Below are 19,732 nucleotides of genomic sequence, written 5' to 3' on the forward strand. Positions count from 1 at the left end.
TCCAGGAGCATAGGCCCAATGGTGGTGTCTGTCCACAGCAATCTGGGCCCATGTACATCAATCACAATCAAGACCCCACAAGGATATTTTGGTGGGAACATTTTCTCAATTGAGAGTCCCCTTCCCAAAGTTACTCCAGCTTCTGCCAGGTTGACATAAAACTAGTGCCAGCATACTAGGCAGAGAGTTCAGAAGAGAGAACACGCTGTGTTTCGTTTAGTTATCAGCCATATCATGGCTGAAACCAAATAAGCAGGAACCAAGACTGGACTCCTGAGGATTAAGAAAGATGAAGAAAAAGGTGAAAACATAAAAGTATATGCCATACTGCACGAGGGAGGAATGAGGGAGGCACAGGCAGGTGCCATCACAGGTCAATCTCTATCAACACCAGACATGAGTGCATATGGAGTTCTGAGCCAGCCAAAGCTACATACATAGCTTTATCTTGAAGAGGGGAAAGGCACTAATCACCAACTTTCATGGGTTTGTTGTTGTTGTTTTGTTTTGGGGAGTCTTACTATGTAGCCTTGGCTGGCCTAGACCTTTCTATGTAAACTAGGCTGACCTCAAACTTGGGGATATGACTGCCTCTGCCTCCCAACTGCTAGAATTAAAGGTATAGGCCACCACATCCAACCACAGACAATCTGAATAGTATTTCTACAAAAGTAGATTTTGGTTTTCATTTTACTTGTAGTTGTGTTTGTGTGTGTGTGCATGCGCGCACATGTAAACATTTTGTATGTGACTTTGTATGGTGTTTGCAAACAAGAGTAAGACCCTTAGAGCCCAGAAGAGGGCACCAGATCCTCCACAGTTGGGTTCATAGGCAACTGTGAGCTGTCTTGACATGGATGCTAGGACTCGAACTTGGGTCTTAACTGCTGAACAAGCTCCCCAGCCTAGAACTAAAAATTTTAACTGACTGGAATATAGTACGTGTGAAGAATTTACATCTGAAGATCACTCAATTTTCTTCACTAATCAATGTTTAGCAGGGACAGTAGCATAAACAGTTTTGTACAGAGAAGTATCACCTGTCAATAAAAAGCTGATGGTCTATTAGCTGAGGCAGGAAATAGAAGGTGGGATTTGCGGTAGAGAGAGATTGGAACTCTGGAAGTTAGAGAGGTGAGAGACTTTGTCCAGACTCAGAAGAGATGGACGAATGAAAATGAGGAGAGGTAATTAGCCAGGTGGGAGTCACAGACTAGAATAAACAAATGAACCCATTTGTTATATAATATTTTTGTTATAAAAGTTATGAGCTAGTCAGGGAATGAGTCATAGCTTTTGGCCTAGGCATTTATTCATGAATAATTAAGTTTCAGAGTCATTGTTCTGAGAACCAAGAGGCCAGGCAAAAAAGCTCATGGTTACACAGTTTACACCTCCATTCTCCCTGCCACACAATATTTATAAAATGCACATAAGGTAAATTATCATGGAATTCTATATTATTATATTATTCTACTGTTATATTAGCATGCTAATTCTAATGTAGTGTTCTAATATAATTGTATTCTAATTCTACTATTGTAGTATTCAAATAAAATGATGTGGTATATTGTGTGTGTGTGTGTGTGAGATATGCCCATGTATCAGTGCAGGCATGTACTCCCATGGTACACATGCAGAAGCTAGACAGTATCTGATAGCCTATAGGATTTCTCACTGAACCTAGACCTGACAGCAAAAAACCCCAGTGGCCATCCTCTCTCTGCTCCCCATGGTATTGAAGAGGGGCAGGCACACATAGCCACTAATGGCTTTTTTTTTTCCTTTGAGACAGTTTTACAATATAGCCCTAGCTAGACTAAGCTCACAGAAATCTGCCTGTCTCTGCTTCTCGAGTTCTGGGATTAAAGTTGTTCACCACCATGCTGGCCTCTACACATGGTTTTGATATGGATGCTGAGAATTCAAACCTAGGTGCTCACATATTTGTGCAGCAAGTTCTCTTACACACTGAGCCATCTCTCACCTCACCTTTATTATACACTTTAATTTACACATACTCACACACACATAAAACTATAAATGTTTAAGCATTTTCAAGGTTTAGTCATGTCTGTGTGTGTGTGTGTGTGTGTGTGTGTGTGTGTGTGTGAAAGAGAGAGAGAGAGAGAGAGAGAGAGAGCATGTGTGATATGTAGTAGGTACTCCAATGTGTTCATGGCTGTTATTTTAGCAGAGAGCCACAGCCCACATGTGGTAGTTAAAGGACCACAAACTCAAATGTCTACCCTTGCTTTCCAGTAAACAGGGTCTTTTGTTCTTCATCAGGACATACAGCAGTTTAGTTGGCCTATGACCTTCTACATCCCATCTCACTTTTGGAGTACTAAGATTACAAACATCCTCCAGCTTTGTGCAAGTCCTGAGAATCTAAAGTGTACAGGCTTGCACGGCAAACCCTTTGCCCTACAATAGGCATGTCTCCAAAGCAATGAAGAGGCTTCTTAGCTCCCAACTGAAGTTATGCATTAGATGTTTTTTTTGCTAGTTCTTGTTAACACACAAAGTGGTGGGTTTTCTTATGGCATTTCCACTCAGGAATGTCATACTATATTCTGTGCACTGGAAACACCACTCAAAAGATCTGCCAATAGGAAAATGTCATCTTTACCTCTTCTTGTCCAAATTGCTCCATAGAATCACAGTAGACTTCACTATCTGAGTCACTTGTTAAATGGTGTACTCCTGAAGCATCTTCACTGGGATCTTCATTTCTATCTAAAGACGAACAAATGTCCACAGTGTAACTATACTCTAAGACAAGAAAAATAGGTTTTCATTCTATTTTTAACAATTGAGCATTATACTCATTCAGGAGAGAAATCTGTCTACCAGGATGGCCTCAAATCTGCAAGGGCCCTGCCTCAGCTTCTGAAGTGCTGGTTACAGATATTCCACTGTACCTGATTCCAAGTCAGGGTTTTTAAATAAGCTTCCAAAGCTTTATATCTACTCAACTGAACAAATCAGCTAGACTCAGGCAGTTAAGGCAGGAGAATGATCAGCAGTTCTAGGCCACCAGGTCTACAAAGGGTGGTCCTAGCAAAATATACCATGGCTCAAAGACTAGGGGAGCTGGCGGCCAACCTAAATTCAGTCCCCAGAACTCACATGGTAGAAACTCAACTTGTCCTTCCTGACCTCACAGACCCTCCACAGACTTACCATGGTACATACACCACACGTGATGAACAAAATGAAAAAGAAACAAATGTAAGAAAATTCCCTGACTCTAATTCACTGTGCTTCAAAGCAACCAACCCTTACAGTATTAACAAACCCTAAGAAGACATTACTAAACATGAAAATTTAAGTCCTAACTGATTTTCTAACCATCCTAGAACTAGTAAGAGTGTTTTATTTTTTTTTTTTAAAGATTTATTTATTTATTATATATAAGTACACTGCAGCTGTCTTCAGACACTCCAGAAGAGGGCACCAGATCTCGTTACGGATGGTTGTGAGCCACCATGTGGTTGCTGGGATTTGAACTCTGGACCTTCGGAAGAGCAGTCGGGTGCTCTTACCCACTGAGCCATCTCACCAGCCCCAAGAGTGTTTTAACTGTTGGAAAATGATTAGAGAGGATCACTTGAGGACAATACCTTGGCGAACAGAGACAATGGTGTTTCCTGTCTGCTGAGAGCTCTGATCTCCAGGCTTTTCATCTTCACTGCTTCTGGTGCTCCGGGAAGAATCAGTATGAATGTCACTCTGTATATCCTGAACAAAGCTGCCTTTATAGCCATTGGTAACAATGATTTCCAAATTCTTATCTGTTGATTTCTTCATCATTTTCTTATCTTGTATGGAAAAAAAAAGGAAGGAGATGCACAAAAGTACCTAGTAGCCAGGCATAATGACTTAGCTTTTAATCCCAGCACTCAAGAGGCAGAAGTAGATGGATTCTGAGTTCAAGGCCAGCCTAGTCTACATAGAAAGAAAAAAAATTTTTTTTTCCCCTAGAATCACTAGTCAATTCCCAAACTACCAAAATCCAAGAATGGCTTCCCATCTAGATAGGAGAAATGAGTGGGCTCCTTGCAAAAGGAACTACTACATACCAAAGCTCACCCAAAATTCACATTAACTTTTCAAAATGATCCCATTCCCCACCCCTCCGCCTCCTCCTCTTCCTCCCCTCTTCTTCTTCCTTCTCCTATTCCTCCTCCTCCTCCTCCTCTTCATCATCTTGGGCAACAGAGATTGCCCAGCACCCATGTCAGACTCACAACTGCCTAGAGCTCCTGCTCCAGAGGATCCAATACCTTCTGCTAGCTCTGTAGGCAACAATATGCTCACATAGACACACACGAAAACAAAATAAATCTCCATATGGGGAAAAAAAAAGATTATCTTGCTCTTTCCTTTGGTTTCTGTAGGTATTACAGCACTACTCACAGAGACTGCCTCCCAATCACTGAAATTAAAGGTGTCCACCACCATGAAAAAACCCCAGTTTTGGTTTTTCTGAGAAATGGTTTCACTATGTATCCTTAAATGCTCTATTTTCACTTTGGGCTTCTGGCACTAATACAGTCTGAGCAGCCATGCTGAGTACCTTTAAATGAAAAGATGAGTAGTCTTTGCTGGAAAACAGAAAAGAAATGGGAGGGAAAAAAGAGGAAAAGAGAAAGATGTGATTCTATTCAAATAAAAAAAAAACAGAATTGAAGTGTTGATGCATTATGTAGATGTCAAAAATTCTCATGGCAATAAGACAGTGAAAACAGGAAGAGCGAGAGAAGAGGAAGGAAAGAAAGAGAGAAGGTTGGAAGTTGTCTCTTCAGAGACTACTGAGTATTTGGGTAGTTAGAATAAAATCAACTAAAAACAATGAGCAGTGTTTCGAATAAATTAAAATTATAAGCACTGGAATAGAGAGACGGCTCGGCAGTTGAGAACATTGGTTGCTCTTCCAGAGGGACTAAGTTCTATTCCCTACACCCACAGAGCATCTTACAACCATCTGTAATTCCAGTCCCACATTCCCTTTTCTGGCCTCTGAGGTACTGCACACACACAGCACACAGACACACACGCAGACAAAACAGGCATACACATAATAAGTAAACGCCTTTCCTTATTGTCACTGTGTGCAGGACATTTGGAGCAGCAGGTTACTCTTGCCCACCCTGAGCCAATTCCTATGGGATTTATGATTCATTAAGGCTGGCTACCTAGATAGCCCATAGCAGAACTTTTTTTTTAATTTATTTATTTTCCTTTTTTTTATTAGATATTTTCTTCATTTACATTTCAAATACCATCCCAAAAGTCCCCTATACCCTCCCCCAGCCCTGCTCCCCAACCTACCCATCCCGCTTCCTGGCCCTGGCATTCCCCTGTACTGGGGCATATGATCTTTGAAAGACCAAGGACCTCTCCTCCCACTGATGGCTGACTAGGCCATCTTCTGCTACATATGCAACTAGAGACATAGTTCTGTGGGGTACTGGTTAGTTCATATTGTTGATATTCCTATAGGGTTGCAGAACCCTTTAGCTCCTTGGTTACTTTCTCTAGCTCCTTCATTAGGGGCCCTGTGTTCCATCCAATCGATGACTGTCAGCATCCACATAGCAGAACATTTTGATCCACTGAAAACCTTGATAGTACAGTCAATACCCCAAATGCTGCCACATGCATTAATCATATACAATTTTTTTCAAAAATCAGCAATGTTCTCTTGTCCTTTTATCAAGTACAAAATTATTAGCTGTATTAACCAGGTACCCAACACCTACCATCACTGCCACTTTGTTCTGCTCCTTTTAACTCTTCTTGGGCCTCTTCTTCTTCAGACTCAGCCCCACTATCACTGCTCTCTGCTTTACCATTAACAGCTTTGGCATTTGAAGAGGTCAGAACATTACCAAGATCTAAAACATGAAATAAAAACATGGGTCAGAGGTTAAGAGCACTGGCTATCCTTCCAAGTTTTGGTACCCACATGGTGGCTTGTAGCTGTCTAGGCAAAACACTCATACACATAAGAAAAAACCAGTACCACCTAGTGACTCTTACACATTACCAAGCAGAGCTGCAGCACAAGGTACAATCTTGGCTAACTCTGGAACACAGCTTCTTTGTGCTCTCAGAAAACACTTCCCAGACAATTTCAGCTCAGTGATGCTGGTCTCTTCCTAATCACCGCTAATTTCTTGGCTCCAGCTAACCAGCACCAACTGTCCCAGTAGTTCCTTCTATTTTTCAGTCTAAAGCCCAAGCTACATGGCCAACGCTACAGAGTTCTGCCACTTGCTGGGGCTGGAACAAGGCTTCCTTGTTCTATTACATCATCATCAGCTTTCTGTTTTCCAACTCCTTCATTGCCTAAGTTTGGCTGTCCTGGAACTTGCTCTGTAGATTGACCTTGAACTCAGAATTTCTACATGCCTGTCTCCTAAACACTGGGATTAAAGGTGTGGTCTTCCAACCCTAGATTAAAATTTTTCTTCACCTAGAACTTGCTGTGTCTCAGGCTGACCTTGAACTCACAGATCTCTTGTTGTTGCCTTCTGGGATTAAAGGCTTGTACTACCATGCCTGGATCTAAATTTAGCTGGGTGGGATATTGCCTCAAGGTTACTACTCCCTTAATTCAATTTAATATCCTTGAACACAGGATTCAGCTCCATTTCACTTCCTAGTGCCCCTTTAATATTTGAACCAATTTTATATTTCCCCTTTCTCAGCTTGCTATGCTTGGTTAAAACGTTCTTCATGAGACTTAACCAGAGAACAAAGTCCATGATGGCTGTTTCTGAGACTTCCTTTGTCAATGCAATTAATCTGAGTCTCTTTACCTTAGCTCTTCAGACAAGGGCAAAAAGTAGCCATATTTTTCACCAAAAAAAAAAAACCATAAAAACAGTCTCTAGGCCACATATTGAAATTCTCCACAGAAACCTGTTGGGTCAGGTCGACACAATTCAAGTTACTCTCAGAAACAAAATTTTCCATATTCCTACTAGGATAGCCCACTAAGCCCCACTAAAGCATTCCACTGCTTGCCAAATCCAAAGTCCCCAAATCCACATTCTTCCAGCCAAAAGCATGGTCAATACTATCACAGCAATACCCAGGTCCCTGGTACCAACTTCTGTCTTAGTTAGGGTTTTACTGCTGAAAGAGACACCATGACCAAGGCAACTCTCATAGGGACAACATTTCACTGGGGCTGGCTTACAGGTTCAGAGGTTCAGTCCATTATCATCAAGGTGGGAGCATGGCAGCATCTAGGCAGGCGTGGTGCAGGTAGAGCTGAGAGTTCTACAGCTTCATCTGAAGGCTGCTAGTGAAAGACTAACTTCCAGGCAGCTAGGGTGAGGATCTTAAGCCCATGCCCACAGTGACACACCTAAAACAAGGCCACACCTCCTAACAGTGACACTAGCTAGGTCAAGCATATAGAAATGATGACAACTACACAAATTCCTTCAATTACCAGTTTACAACAAAAACTATAACACTGTCTTAACTATCCTTTTTAAAGCCAAGGGAAAAATTAATTTTAAAATTGACATCAATTGAAAAAGTTGGAGATAAATGACCTACATACATAGTAAATGAAAAACAATTTGCTAGTCTGTTGAAAACATCAATATACTATTTTTAGCCCTATCAACAGTCCCCTTAATAGTATAGTTGGACTCCATTTTAATCGTTTGTTAGATAAAGCCTCACACTACAGCCCTGGCTGGTTTAGAACTTACGATATAGATCAGACTGGGCTCAAACTTGTAGTAGTCCTTCTGCCTCTGCTTCCAAAGTGCTAGAATGACAGGCACACAGCCACCCAGCTCATTTCTTTCTATTAGACAGAGAACGCTACAGGAATCTGTACCATCATCCTTGCACGGGGCTGTGCTAAGCACTGTGTTATTTAGTTTAGCATCATCCTTGCACGGGGCTGTGCTAAGCACTGTGTTATTTAGTTTAGCACTGTGCTGCTGAATCAGGCACTATTCACTTCATTTATTTATTTATTTACTTATTTATTTATTTATTTTCTTATCTTTAGGGTTTGGGGTACACAGACTAAGATCTACCTGCCTCTGCCTCCAGAGTGCTGAGATTAAAGGCGTGCCCCACCACCACCACCCAACAAGGCCTCCATTCTTATTTAAGTCCACCTAACTGATCAAACAGAAGACTAACACTTCAAGCCTATTTTCTATTATAGAATCATGTCATCTCCATAGTTTGTTTTGTAGTTCTAAGAATCAGACTATGGGTCTTATCCCATGATAAGAATAATGTTCACTCCCAGTCCTCAGGTATTTACTGTATTACATACCAAAGGCCTTTTTCCTAGGGTCTTGTATATGCTAAGCATGACAGTACTTTTTTTTTCATTTTCATTGTTAAAATAACAAGAAAAAGTTAAAACAAGTGCGCGCGCGCGCGCGCACACACACACACACACTCAAAGAAACTCCACCAGTGGACATTTTCATCAAATGTAACAAGAACTCCACAGGGCTGGTGAGATAGCTCAGTGGTTAAGAGCAATGACTGAGTCATTGAGTTCAAATCCTAGCAACCACATGGTGGCTCACAACCACCCACAGGGGCAAATGCCGTACTATGTTCTTAGCAGCCTTATCTGTGATAGCCAGAAGCTGGAAACAATTCAGATGCCCCACAACAGAAGAATGGATACAGAAAATGTGGTTTATTTATACAATGGAATACTACTCAGCTTTAATAGCTGATGAGAGCATCATGAATTATTCAGGCAAATGGATAGAACTAGAAAATATCCTGAGTGAGGTAACTCAGACCCAAAAGGACATGCATGGTCTCACTAATAAATGGCTATTGGCCAAGAAAGAACAGAATACCCAGGATAAAATCCACAGAACTCAAAAAGATTAACAGCAGAAGGGCTCAAGTAAGGATGCAATCTTGGGGATGGAAGGTGGGGGACCCTCTAGAAAGTACCAGAGACCTGGGAGGTGAGAGACTCTCAGGAATCAAAGGGATGGACCTTAGATGAAATGCCCAACAGTGGGGAAAGGAAACTTGTAGAGTCCACCTCCAGTAGAAAGACAGGGCATCAAGTAGAGGGATGGGGTTGCCGTCCCAGTCAAAAACTCTGACCCAGAATTGTTCCTGTCTAAAAGGACTGAAGGAACAAAAATGGAGAAGAGACTGAGGGAAAGGTGGTCCAGTGACCAGCCTAACTTGGGATCTATCTCAAGGGGAGACTCCAAGGCCTGACACTATTACTAATGCTATGGTGTTCTTAAAAACAGGAGCCTAGCATGGCTGTCCTCCAAGAGGCTCAACAAGCAGCTGACTGAGACAGATGCAGATACTTATACCCAACCAAGGCTGGAAGAAGCTGAGGAGGAGGGTGACCCCATAAGGAGACCAGCAGTCTCAATTAACCCGGACCCCTGAGATCTCTCAGACACTGAGCCACCAACCAGGCAGCGTACAGGAGCTGGTCCAAGGCTCCCAACACATATATAGCAGAGGACTGCCTGCTCTGTCCTCAGTGGAAAAAGTCTCACCGAACACTTGAGAGACTTGAGGCCCCATGGAGTTGGGAGGCCTGGGGGGCAGGGAGGTGGTGGTGTGTGGGAGAGAGGATTTGGAGGGGGGTAACGACTGGACTGTAAAAAAATAAAGTAATAAAAAAATAAAAAAATAAAAGCGGTAAAGAAACAAAGAATACAACAGAACTTCTTTAACCTCACAGAGCAAAATACCTTGAGAGATTGGCACAGCGTTTACTAGCACTGGCTGCTTAGGATCTGGATTCTATGCTGAGAGCCCACATACTCATAAGTGGTTGCTCATAATCACGGAGACTGAGGTTCCAAGGGACATGATGCACTAGGCACACAAGTGGGACAAAGGTACACATGCAGACAAGACACCCATACATGTAAAATACAAATAAATAAATCTTTTTACTAACTGATCTAGGAGCTGGAGAGATGGGTCCATAGTTAATAACACTGTATATTCTTCAAAAGGTCCTGGGTTCAAGTCCCAGTACCCACACAGTGGCTCACAATCATCTGCAACTCCAGTTCCAGGGATCTGATGCCCTCTTCTGGCCTCCAAGGGCACCAGGCATACAAGTGGTACATAAACACTTCCAGACAAGAAATGCATATGCATAAAATTAAAAAATAATTTATAAAAATAATCTGCTATTTATGGCATGCTCATATGTACAGAAAATTCTGAATACCAGAAACAAGAAGAAAAAATAATCTCAGGTATGATGGCAGACATTTTTAATCCCAGTACTTAGGAGGCTGAGGCAGATGAATCTCTTATGATTTCTAGGCCAGCCAGGGCTACAAAGTACAACCCTACCTCAAAAATGAATGAATGAATGAATGCATGGATGGATGGATGGATGGAAGAAAAGAAAGCCATTAAAATAAATGGTAAATGCAAATGAAACATAAAATTGATATACCAAAACAATTCTATTTCTATTTAGTAATAATATATAACTAAAAAATTAAATTAAAAAAAAAGAATTCAAATCTACAATACAAAAGAATAAAATACTATTAACAAGAGAAGATGAAGCTGGGTAGTGGTGACACACGCCTTTAATTCCAGCACTCAGGAGGCAGAGGCAGGAGGAGGATCTCAGAGTTTGCGGCCAGCCTGGTCTACAGAAGGAGTTCCAGGATAGAAAGGGCTACTCAGAGAAACCTTGTCTCGGGAAAAAAAATTCTAGTACTAAGAGGTGGAAAAAAGATGATAAATGTTCCAGGTCAGCCTCTTCTACATAGTACATTTTGGGCCAACCAGGATGGACTCTGTGTCATGTAATTGAATTTGTAAGTAAGTACAGAAGCAGGTGGCATGAAAACCCTCTCCTGTAGCCCCACAACCTGAGAGGTGGAAACAGACTGACCTAGCTCAAGACTATCCTCATCTATAGAATAAGTTCAAAGCCAGGGTTATGACAAGAAACTGTTTCTAAATAAATAAATATTTTACAAATAAGCTAAAAAAAAAAAAAAAACATTTAATCCATGGTAATGGCTGGCCTGTTATCTCATGGAGACTCTCTGACTCAGAGCTCCAAAATCTCTCCACCCAGCGCGCTAAGTTCCCACTGGGGGGGGTCACTACCACACCAGCCCCATGCTTCAAAACTCCCCCAGCCTTTGGTGGTGCACATCAGGCTAACCCATGCTTTGCCACTGTACCTTTCTCTCTGGAACCCAGTCGAGTCAAGTGAAGGAAAACACCACACAAACTTAGTTCAGAAATAATGATAACTCAATCCCTGAGTGTATCCGCTAAAATCCTAATCAATTAAAGCTAATTAAATCTAAATCTTCCAGTGGTGCATCCTGATGGATTCGCCATCTAACCGGGAGACATTAGTAATTACATCTTGTCCTTTCGCTTTCCCTGTCCAAAAGCCCCTATCTCTCTCCTGCATCCTCTCTTCCTCCATCCAACCCAGAAGTCCTGCCCACTCCCCCAGTGATTGACTCCTTTATTCATTAGAGGATAGTTCACAAGAAGTCACCTGAGTATGTGACTCATTCCAGACAACCCCACCTGGGAAAATGGAGTTAACATCAAAATACAACAGCACCAGGGCCATCCACAACACACAATACAATATGTGTGCTTTGGATAACAATTTCTAGATGATAAATTTATGTTTTATATATGTGTACAGAATTGTTCCCCGTAGACTTTTTATTATTTATTTTTCTATTAGTTGTCTTTAGATATTTAATTTTATTTTATGTTTGGGTATTTTGGCTGCACATATATCTATGCACCATTTTTGCATGCCTGGTACCCTCAGAGGCCAAAAGAGGACACAAGATTCTGTAGAACTATAGTTAGAGACAGTTGTGAGGCACCATGTCAGTGCTAGAAGTGAACCCAGCACCTCTGGAAGAGCGGTCAGTGCTCTTAACCACTCAGCCAGTCATCTCTTCAACCCCATTACTCATCTTTACTTTTATGTTTGTGGGTATGTGAGTATGAGGGTATGCCATGTGTGTGTGGAGGTGGCCACAAAGCCAAGATGGCATCCAGTGATGCCTTAGAGCTAGAGTAATAGGCAGATATAGGCTGCCTGACATAGGTACTTGCTCCTCTGCAAAATGTGTTCTTAACCACTGAGCCGTCACTCCAGCACCACTGCCTTGGAAACTTTAAACAAAAGTTTTACATGGATTTCATTATTCCTACCTTCTAGGTACTTAGAGATTTTCTCCAATCGGACTGGCATGTGAAAGTAAAAGAGAAAATTAGACATATAGGTGTTAGTGTATGCATAACATATCAGCTGCTGAGTTAAGCGGGGAAAAGTAAAACAGCACTATGTGGGATTAAACACGCCTGTGATCCCAGGTACAGGCAGTGAGGAAGGAAGCTGGTGAGGTAGAAGCCAGCCTGCTCCAACCTTGTTCATGAGATGGTGTGGTTTAAAAAGAAACAAAAATCATACAACCTGAGGTCAGGTCAGAACTCTTGCTGCTCTTTTTGTCTTCTACAATCTCATAAAATGGACCTATAACATGCAGCAACTCTTCTACTTTCTCAGTCATGGGCATGGTTTCAATGATCTGTAAGTAAGAGGAAGGAATACTGTAAAATCACTAACTATTCAATTGATCTGTACTTATATAAAATCTTTTTCCAGTTTGTCAATAATTTTCAGATTTGGAATTCATTAGCACATAACCCAAAGGGAATACATTATATATAATATATATAGACTACATTTTTTCAAGCAAATTAAAGATGTATATACTAAAGATCTAAAAGTTTTCCTGGGGCTGGAGAGATGGCTCCCCTGTTAAAGTGAACTTGATATTCTTACAGGGGACCCAGGTTCAGACCCAGCACCCACATGGTGGCTTACAAGCATCTATAGTTCCGCTTCTACCCTCTGAGGGCTCCAAGATGCATGTGCTCCACATACACTTGGGCACACACACAAACACATAAAGAAAATATTTTTTATTTTAAAAGTAATCTCATTCAAAGACACAGGCTTCATGTGAAACTATGTGAGAATCTTTAAGTTGTACATCAAAACCGGGTGTGGCATAGCACTAGAATAAAATCCCCTCATATCCACTGTTTGATACTAAGGAAGTTTTTTGGGTTTGTTTTTTTTTTTTTTTTTTTTTTTGGTTTTTTTGGGTTTTTTGGTTTTTTGTTTTATTTTGTTTCCGAGACAGGGTTTCTCTGTATATCCCTGGCTGTCCTGGAACTCACTTTGTAGACCAGGTTGGCCTCGAACTCAGAAATCCGCCTGCCTCTGCCTCACTAAGAAAGTTTCTAAAAGAACAAAACGCAGGAATTGATAAACACTTTGGCACCTTCAAGACTATGGGTCAATTTAGAATCATCCATTTGTTTGGTTTTAGTTTAGGGGTTTGTTTTTTGTTTTGTTTTGTTTTGGGGGCAGGAGGTACACAGATCTCACTTTGTTGCCCTGACTGTCCTGGAACTCCCTATGTAGGCCAGGCTGGTCTTGAACTCAGAGATCCTCCTGCCTAAGAGTCCAGGGTGCTAGAGTTACAAGTGCAAGTAGTTGTAATTACTTGTTCCTCTTCTCACGTTAAACTGTGGCTAAACCATTACTTTATAAAACTGAATAGAAAAATAATGAATAAAGATTACTGTCAGTTCAACTGAATTATATAAATATATCTTGAAAATTATATATGATTTGAGGCTCAGAAAGGTCATCAAGCCGGGCGTGGTGGTACACGCTTTTAATCCCAGCACTTGGGAGGCAGAGGCAGGTGGATTTCGGAGTTCGAGGCCAGCCTGGTCTACAGAGTGAGTTCCAGGACAGCCAGGGCTACACAGAGAAACCCTGTCTCAAAAAACCAAAAAAAAAAAAAAGAAAAGAAAAAGAAAGAAAGGCCATCACACTGGCTCAGTGAACAAAGGCACTTGCTGGCTGCCAAGGCAGGCAGACAACCTGAGGTCAGCATTGAGCACCCATACAATACAAGGAGAACCAAGCCTTACAAGTTGGCTCCTGAGTGTCTTACATGCACCATGACACAGATACACACAAATAACTAAGTATAACTTTTTAAAACAATTATCAAACTGCAATGGCTTCTGATTTTCTCTGCTTTTGAAAGACTCCTTTGTGTTTATGCTACTGATACTGCTAACAGCAGAAGAATTAAACTCTGCCCTCTGTGCTAAAGTCCACTAAATAAAAGTTGTGAAACTGTAACAAAGGGCACAACAAAGGGTAGCATAGTCAAGACGAAAACAAAAAACCAAAAATTCTGAAATTTCCACATAGAAGTTGTTGAAAATCCTCTGGGGTTGGGGAGACTAATTCCCTTATTAACTGATTTCCTTTATGCTCAAAAGCAATTTCTTTAAGATCATCAGACGGGACTGGGCATGTAGTTCAGTTAACAGAGTGCTTCCCCAGCATGCATGAAGCCGTGGCTTGATCTCCATCATCACATAAAACGGGGCTGTGTGGTACCCATCCATAAGGTCACCTTTTGTCACTTGTCAACGCTGAGGCTGCTTAACTTACATATGACCTTGTCTCAAAAAAAAAAAAAAAATTTAATCACAAGTGCTGGATATTTAGTTTAATTAGTAGATGACTTGACTGGCATGGTTTTAATCCCACCTATTATCACACACACAAAAAAAGTAAATTCAAGCTCCTTTGAGTATTTTTATTCTCTGCTATAAATTATTTTCCCTACCTTTTTCATTTCTTCAACATATGCAATCATGGCTTCTTCTTTAGTCATATCACCCAGCGAACTCCAAGCATCCCTAGAAATGAAAATACAAAAGTAATAACAAGAAATACTTGATTTTTGACCTAGGCATCACAGTTCATGCCTGAAGCCATTAAAGAATGCAGTAATGCTAAGTGCAGAAATGAGTATGAGTAGAGAAGACCCTATGGAGTGAACTAAACAGCTCTCAGGACGGCAAACATCAGGCTTCTCTTGTTTACAGATCCTAAGCTTGAAGAGAAGCTCACATCTGTGCTAATGCCATCAAAGGTCAGTAGAATGAGGAACAAGGGGACTCAGGAAAGACAGGGCAAGGGGAGGAGCACACCAGAGTATGGAAGGAATATGCTCAGAGTACAGTACATACATGCATGCAAATGGCCGTATGGAACCTTTTATAGTCATTTTTGAAAGTATAAAAAAAAATAGCAGGGCGTGGTGGCACGGGCCTTTAATCCCAGCACTCAGGAGGCAGAGGCAGGCCGATTTCTGAGTTCGAGGCCAGCCTGGTCTACAAAGTGAGTTCCAGGACAGCCAGGGATACACAGAGAAACCCTGTCCCCTGTCTCAAAAAAAAAAAAAAAAAAAAAATAGAATTTTAGGGCTAGCAACATGGCTCAGTGGTGAAGAGCACTGATGTTCCAGAGGTCCTGAGTTCAATCAGCAACCACATGGTGGCTCACAACCAACTAGATCTGATGCACTTTTCTGGTGTGTCTGAAGATAGCTACAATGAACTCATATATGTAAAATAAATAGTCAAAAAATTAGAATTTGAAAACATTAAACATTAACCCATTAACATATGTGTAGAGCACAGAAGACTATAAACTATTCATAAATATTTCCTCAGGACCCTCTCAAAGGTTTTAAGGATTTTTAAAATTTTATTAGCATGTGTATAGTATACCTACAGGAGTTTATGTGCACCACTTGTGTGCAGGAACTCACAGAAGCCAGAAGAGGTTGTTGGATTCCTAGGAGTTACAGGCAGTTGTGAGCCACCATTTGGGTGCTGGGAACTGAACTAAGATCCTGTGCAAAAGTAAACACACTTAACCACTGAGCCATATCTCCAGCCCCAAAGATCTATTTTATTTTTTTGGTTCATATATGTGAGCCTGAGTGTATATGTGTGTCATTTACATGCAATTGCCCTCACAGGCCAGAAGAGGGCATTATATTCCCTGGAACTGGAGTCCCAAGCAGTTGTAAGGCATCTAATATGGGTGCTAGGAACCAAACCCAAGATCTCTCTGCAAGAGCACCAAGTGCTCTTAACCAATGAGCAATCTCTCCAGCCTCAAAAAAAAAAAAAAAAAAAGTTTCATGTCATTATAAAGAATACTAACAGTAATGAATAGTTTAGAAGATTATAAGAACTCTGAAAGCCATGTTGTAAACAAAAAAAAAAATTTGGTTAAAATTCCCCCATTAATTTAATTAATGCAACCAATTTATATATTAGAACTAAGGATGGACCAGGACTAAGGACCTAGTTCAAGTAGAAAAAAGTACTTGCCTAGCATGCACAAGGCCCTAGGTTCAATCCCAAACATGGAATAAGTTAGCAACTGTATTTCATGGTTGTAATGTTGCCTGTAACCCCAAATTTGGGAAGGCAGAAAGGGAAGGCAGAAGTTAGGCCGTCCTCAGCTGCATGTGAGTTTTAAAATGAGACTGTCTCAAAATAACCACAAATCCTGTCTTCAGACATTTTCCTTGGAAGGAGTTAACTCTGACAAAGGTCCAATCTGGGGGAAAGAAACTCTTTCCTCATCTGTGACTCTAGTGGTTTAACTGTTTGAAAACATGATGCAGTAATCACCACACTCTATTGATAAAGTATAATCTAAATTACCCTTTGTCAGATACTTGTAACCTGCAGTAATATTTACACATATCAAGATGTTCACAAGTATTAGTCAATTTAGAAAATAGACCAGCATCTAGATATTTCATGACTCTTTTAGCTATGACATTAACAACCAATAGTCTTCTCAAGGGTCAGAAGTCACTTTAGACCAATGTTAATATGGCAGTCCCTGAGTCATTCCTTGTTACACATTACCTTCAAGTCTCAAAGCAAACAATTCACTTGACAAACAAAAGCCACTATTTTCTTTGGCAGCTCAAAGAGATAAGAAAAAGTTGGGGTTTTTTGTTTTGTTTTGGGGGATGGGGGTGACCTTATACACACTATGTAGCCAAACTGCCCTTGAATCCCTGATCCTTCTGCCTCTAACTGTGACTGCTAGAATTACTGAGTTGTACTACCAACAGCAAACTGGGAGATGAATCTGGGAGTAGAGGAAGGAACCTCTACAAAAGAAAAAGAAAACTAAGTACAAACATTTTCTGAGTTTTCTATCTGTAAAGTACCTACTCATGACATTTTGCTGTTTTTCTATCTTCCCCAAGATTTTCCTAATTATGTAAAAATATATTAAGAACTCTTTAAAAATAAATAAATTGTGAGAAATACCTAGGAAGCTTTATGGACAAAACATATAAGTAACAGCTATATAATTAACTCATTTAAATGAAAAGTCTTTCTTAGCTCTATAAATGAAATTACCATTTATATCTTCCAATAGGATCCCAGAATCCAGGCCGTGAAAGTTTACAGGGTCCTTCAGTTGCCTGTTTGTAGAAGCTATAGAACTTAAGCATCATTTCATTTGTTGGTTGGAATGATCCTATGGGAAACATACATTAAACACAGATTACTTTGAACTATCACTTATAACATAAAGCCCTGTATTAGCTTAGCCACACACACTTAGTAATTTTCTGATTTGGTTTGGTTTTATTCAGATGCAGCTCAGTCATGCCTGGACCTACTATGCAACCCAAACTGGCTTCAGGTTCACAGCAATGTTCCTGCATCAGCTTCATGAGTGCTGAGTTAAAGCAGGAACAACCACACCTGGGCTACAGCTCCTATGATTTCAAAAAGTTCTGCAAGTTCAGACTTTTAAAAACAGTATGAGTTCAATAAATAAATTAACAACCATTTTAAAGATGTAACTGAAATAGCCAGCAAGTGTTACATTAAAAAAAAAAAAATATATATATATATATATATATATGAAGACCATTTTGAAAGAAATTAATGATGGTCAGGCAGTGGTGCAAACCTTTATCCCAGCAATCTGAAGGGAGAGGCACGTGGATATGAGTTCGAGGCCATCCTGGTCTACAGAATGAGTTCCAGAACAGCCAAGGCTACACAGAGAAACCTTTCTCCAAAACAAAAATGAAAAACAAAAAGACAAAAACAAAAAATGAAAAGAAAGGAAGGAAGGAAGGAAGGAAGGAATAAAGGAATTAGTGTTTCCCAACTCACTAGCTCTCCCAAAGTCCTTTATCTGGGGAAAATTTGAAATTTGGCCAAGAGCTTTTTCACTTGGGCCACTCAATTCCCATGAGAGCTTTACTTTCCATAATAAGTTAGTATACATTTTAAATTTTTTGGTTTTTTATGTTTCTAATATCATATCTTTTTGATTTTTGTGTTTGTTTGTTTGTTTGTTCTGATTTTTGAGACAGGGTTTCTCTCTGTAGCACTGGCTGTCCTGGAACTCGATTTGTAGACCATACTGGCATCAAATTCAGAGATCCATCTGCCTTTGCCTCCCAAGTGCTGGGATTAAAGGCATGCACGATCACCACGCAGCTAACATTTTTATATTTAAAACTCTCAAATTATATAAGCAAGTATTGTAACTTACAATATTCAATAAAAGCCATAAATTTAAATATTAATATTTTAAATAACTATTATACCTATTAAAAGACTAATTGCTCTTTACAGCTCTAAAAACTGTATTGCAGGAAAATATAATTAAAAATTTAAGAAATTTCATGATCTACTATTAAATAGGGGAAGGAAGAAAACATCTTTAACAGGCTAAAAACAGAGGCTGGAGAGATGGCTCAATAGTTAAGAGCACTTGCTGTTCTTGCACAGACCCTAGATTTGATTCCCAACACCTACGTGGCAACCCACAACCATCTACAACTCTATCTCCAGGGTATCTGATAACCTCTTCCAGCAGCCATGGGCACTAGACACATAAAAGGACACAAACAATCAGATAGAACATTCACACATTAAAAAACAAAAAACAAATTAAAAAAAAAACCCACCATATACAATTATACCTAAATAAGTGTGTGTGCATGAGTAAATAACACAGTAATACCTATCAGAAATCTCAGCACAGGAAACAGAAGCAAGAGGGTTACAGGCAGTTGGCCAGCATGGGGTGAGCAGAGGGCTACACAGTATGCTCCAGGCTACCATAGTCTACTAAGCAACACTCCATCACCTACCAAGTACAACACAATATGCATTAAAATGTTCAGAGGCGATGTTTCTGAATAGTAGGTAGGTATGGAGATTATTACTTCATTTTTCCTTTTTCTGTTTAAAACTTGGTTTTGTTTTCTTAGTTATGTGTAAGTGTTTGTGGTGGTTTGAATAGGAATGGTCCCCCAGACCAGTATGTTTGAATACTTGGCCTAAAGAAATGGCATTATTAGGAGGTGTGGCCTTGTTGGAGGAAGTGTGTCACTGTGGAGGCAGGCTTTGAGGTTTTATGTGCTCAAGCTATGCCAGTGTGGCACTCTGTGGCTTCTGCTGCCTGTGGATCAAGATCAGCGTCCCTGATGCTGATGCTTAACTACTGAGCCATCTCTTCATCCCAGTGCTTAATACTTTTCAAAAGCAAAAATTGTTATTAAAAACAATAATAAAAAGATAGTTTGAAGATAATAGACTATATATATCAAGCATCACATGCAGAAATCAAAAGCTACTAGGTTTAAAAAAAAAAAAAAACTAGAAATTACAGCATAGTCAAATTGAAAACTAGTAGTTCAGGTTTGGCCAAGAGTGTATAATTAATTCCAAAATTGCCATAATAACTACCTATATATCAACATTCAGG

The 19,732-nt window shown here is 40.2% G+C and overlaps 1 protein-coding gene across 6 annotated transcripts in view; it reads right to left on the reverse strand.

Annotated features, from left to right (window-relative positions):
* Acbd5 (acyl-CoA binding domain containing 5) overlaps window positions 1-19,732 on the reverse strand; it is a 50,871-nt gene that overhangs the window by 25,972 nt on the left and 5,167 nt on the right. For 4 of the 6 annotated variants that reach the window (XM_029471612.2, XM_029471624.2, XM_029471610.2 and 1 more), the window contains exons 3-9: window positions 17,356-17,476; window positions 14,739-14,811; window positions 12,488-12,602; window positions 12,226-12,258; window positions 5,769-5,903; window positions 3,627-3,824; window positions 2,633-2,739 (exon numbers count right to left, since the gene is read on the reverse strand). In XM_029471612.2, coding sequence (XP_029327472.1) covers window positions 2,633-2,739; window positions 3,627-3,824; window positions 5,769-5,903; window positions 12,226-12,258; window positions 12,488-12,602; window positions 14,739-14,811; window positions 17,356-17,476 — 782 coding nt within the window. The remainder of the gene's footprint in view (window positions 1-2,632; window positions 2,740-3,626; window positions 3,825-5,768; window positions 5,904-12,225; window positions 12,259-12,487; window positions 12,603-14,738; window positions 14,812-17,355; window positions 17,477-19,732) is intronic. The other 2 variants (XM_021149350.3, XM_021149341.2) reach the window with 1 other exon arrangement.

The sequence above is a fragment of the Mus caroli genome, unplaced genomic scaffold (genome assembly GCF_978045245.1).
Source record: "Mus caroli unplaced genomic scaffold, Mus_caroli_1 scaffold_2, whole genome shotgun sequence".
Lineage (NCBI taxonomy): Eukaryota > Metazoa > Chordata > Mammalia > Rodentia > Muridae > Mus > Mus caroli.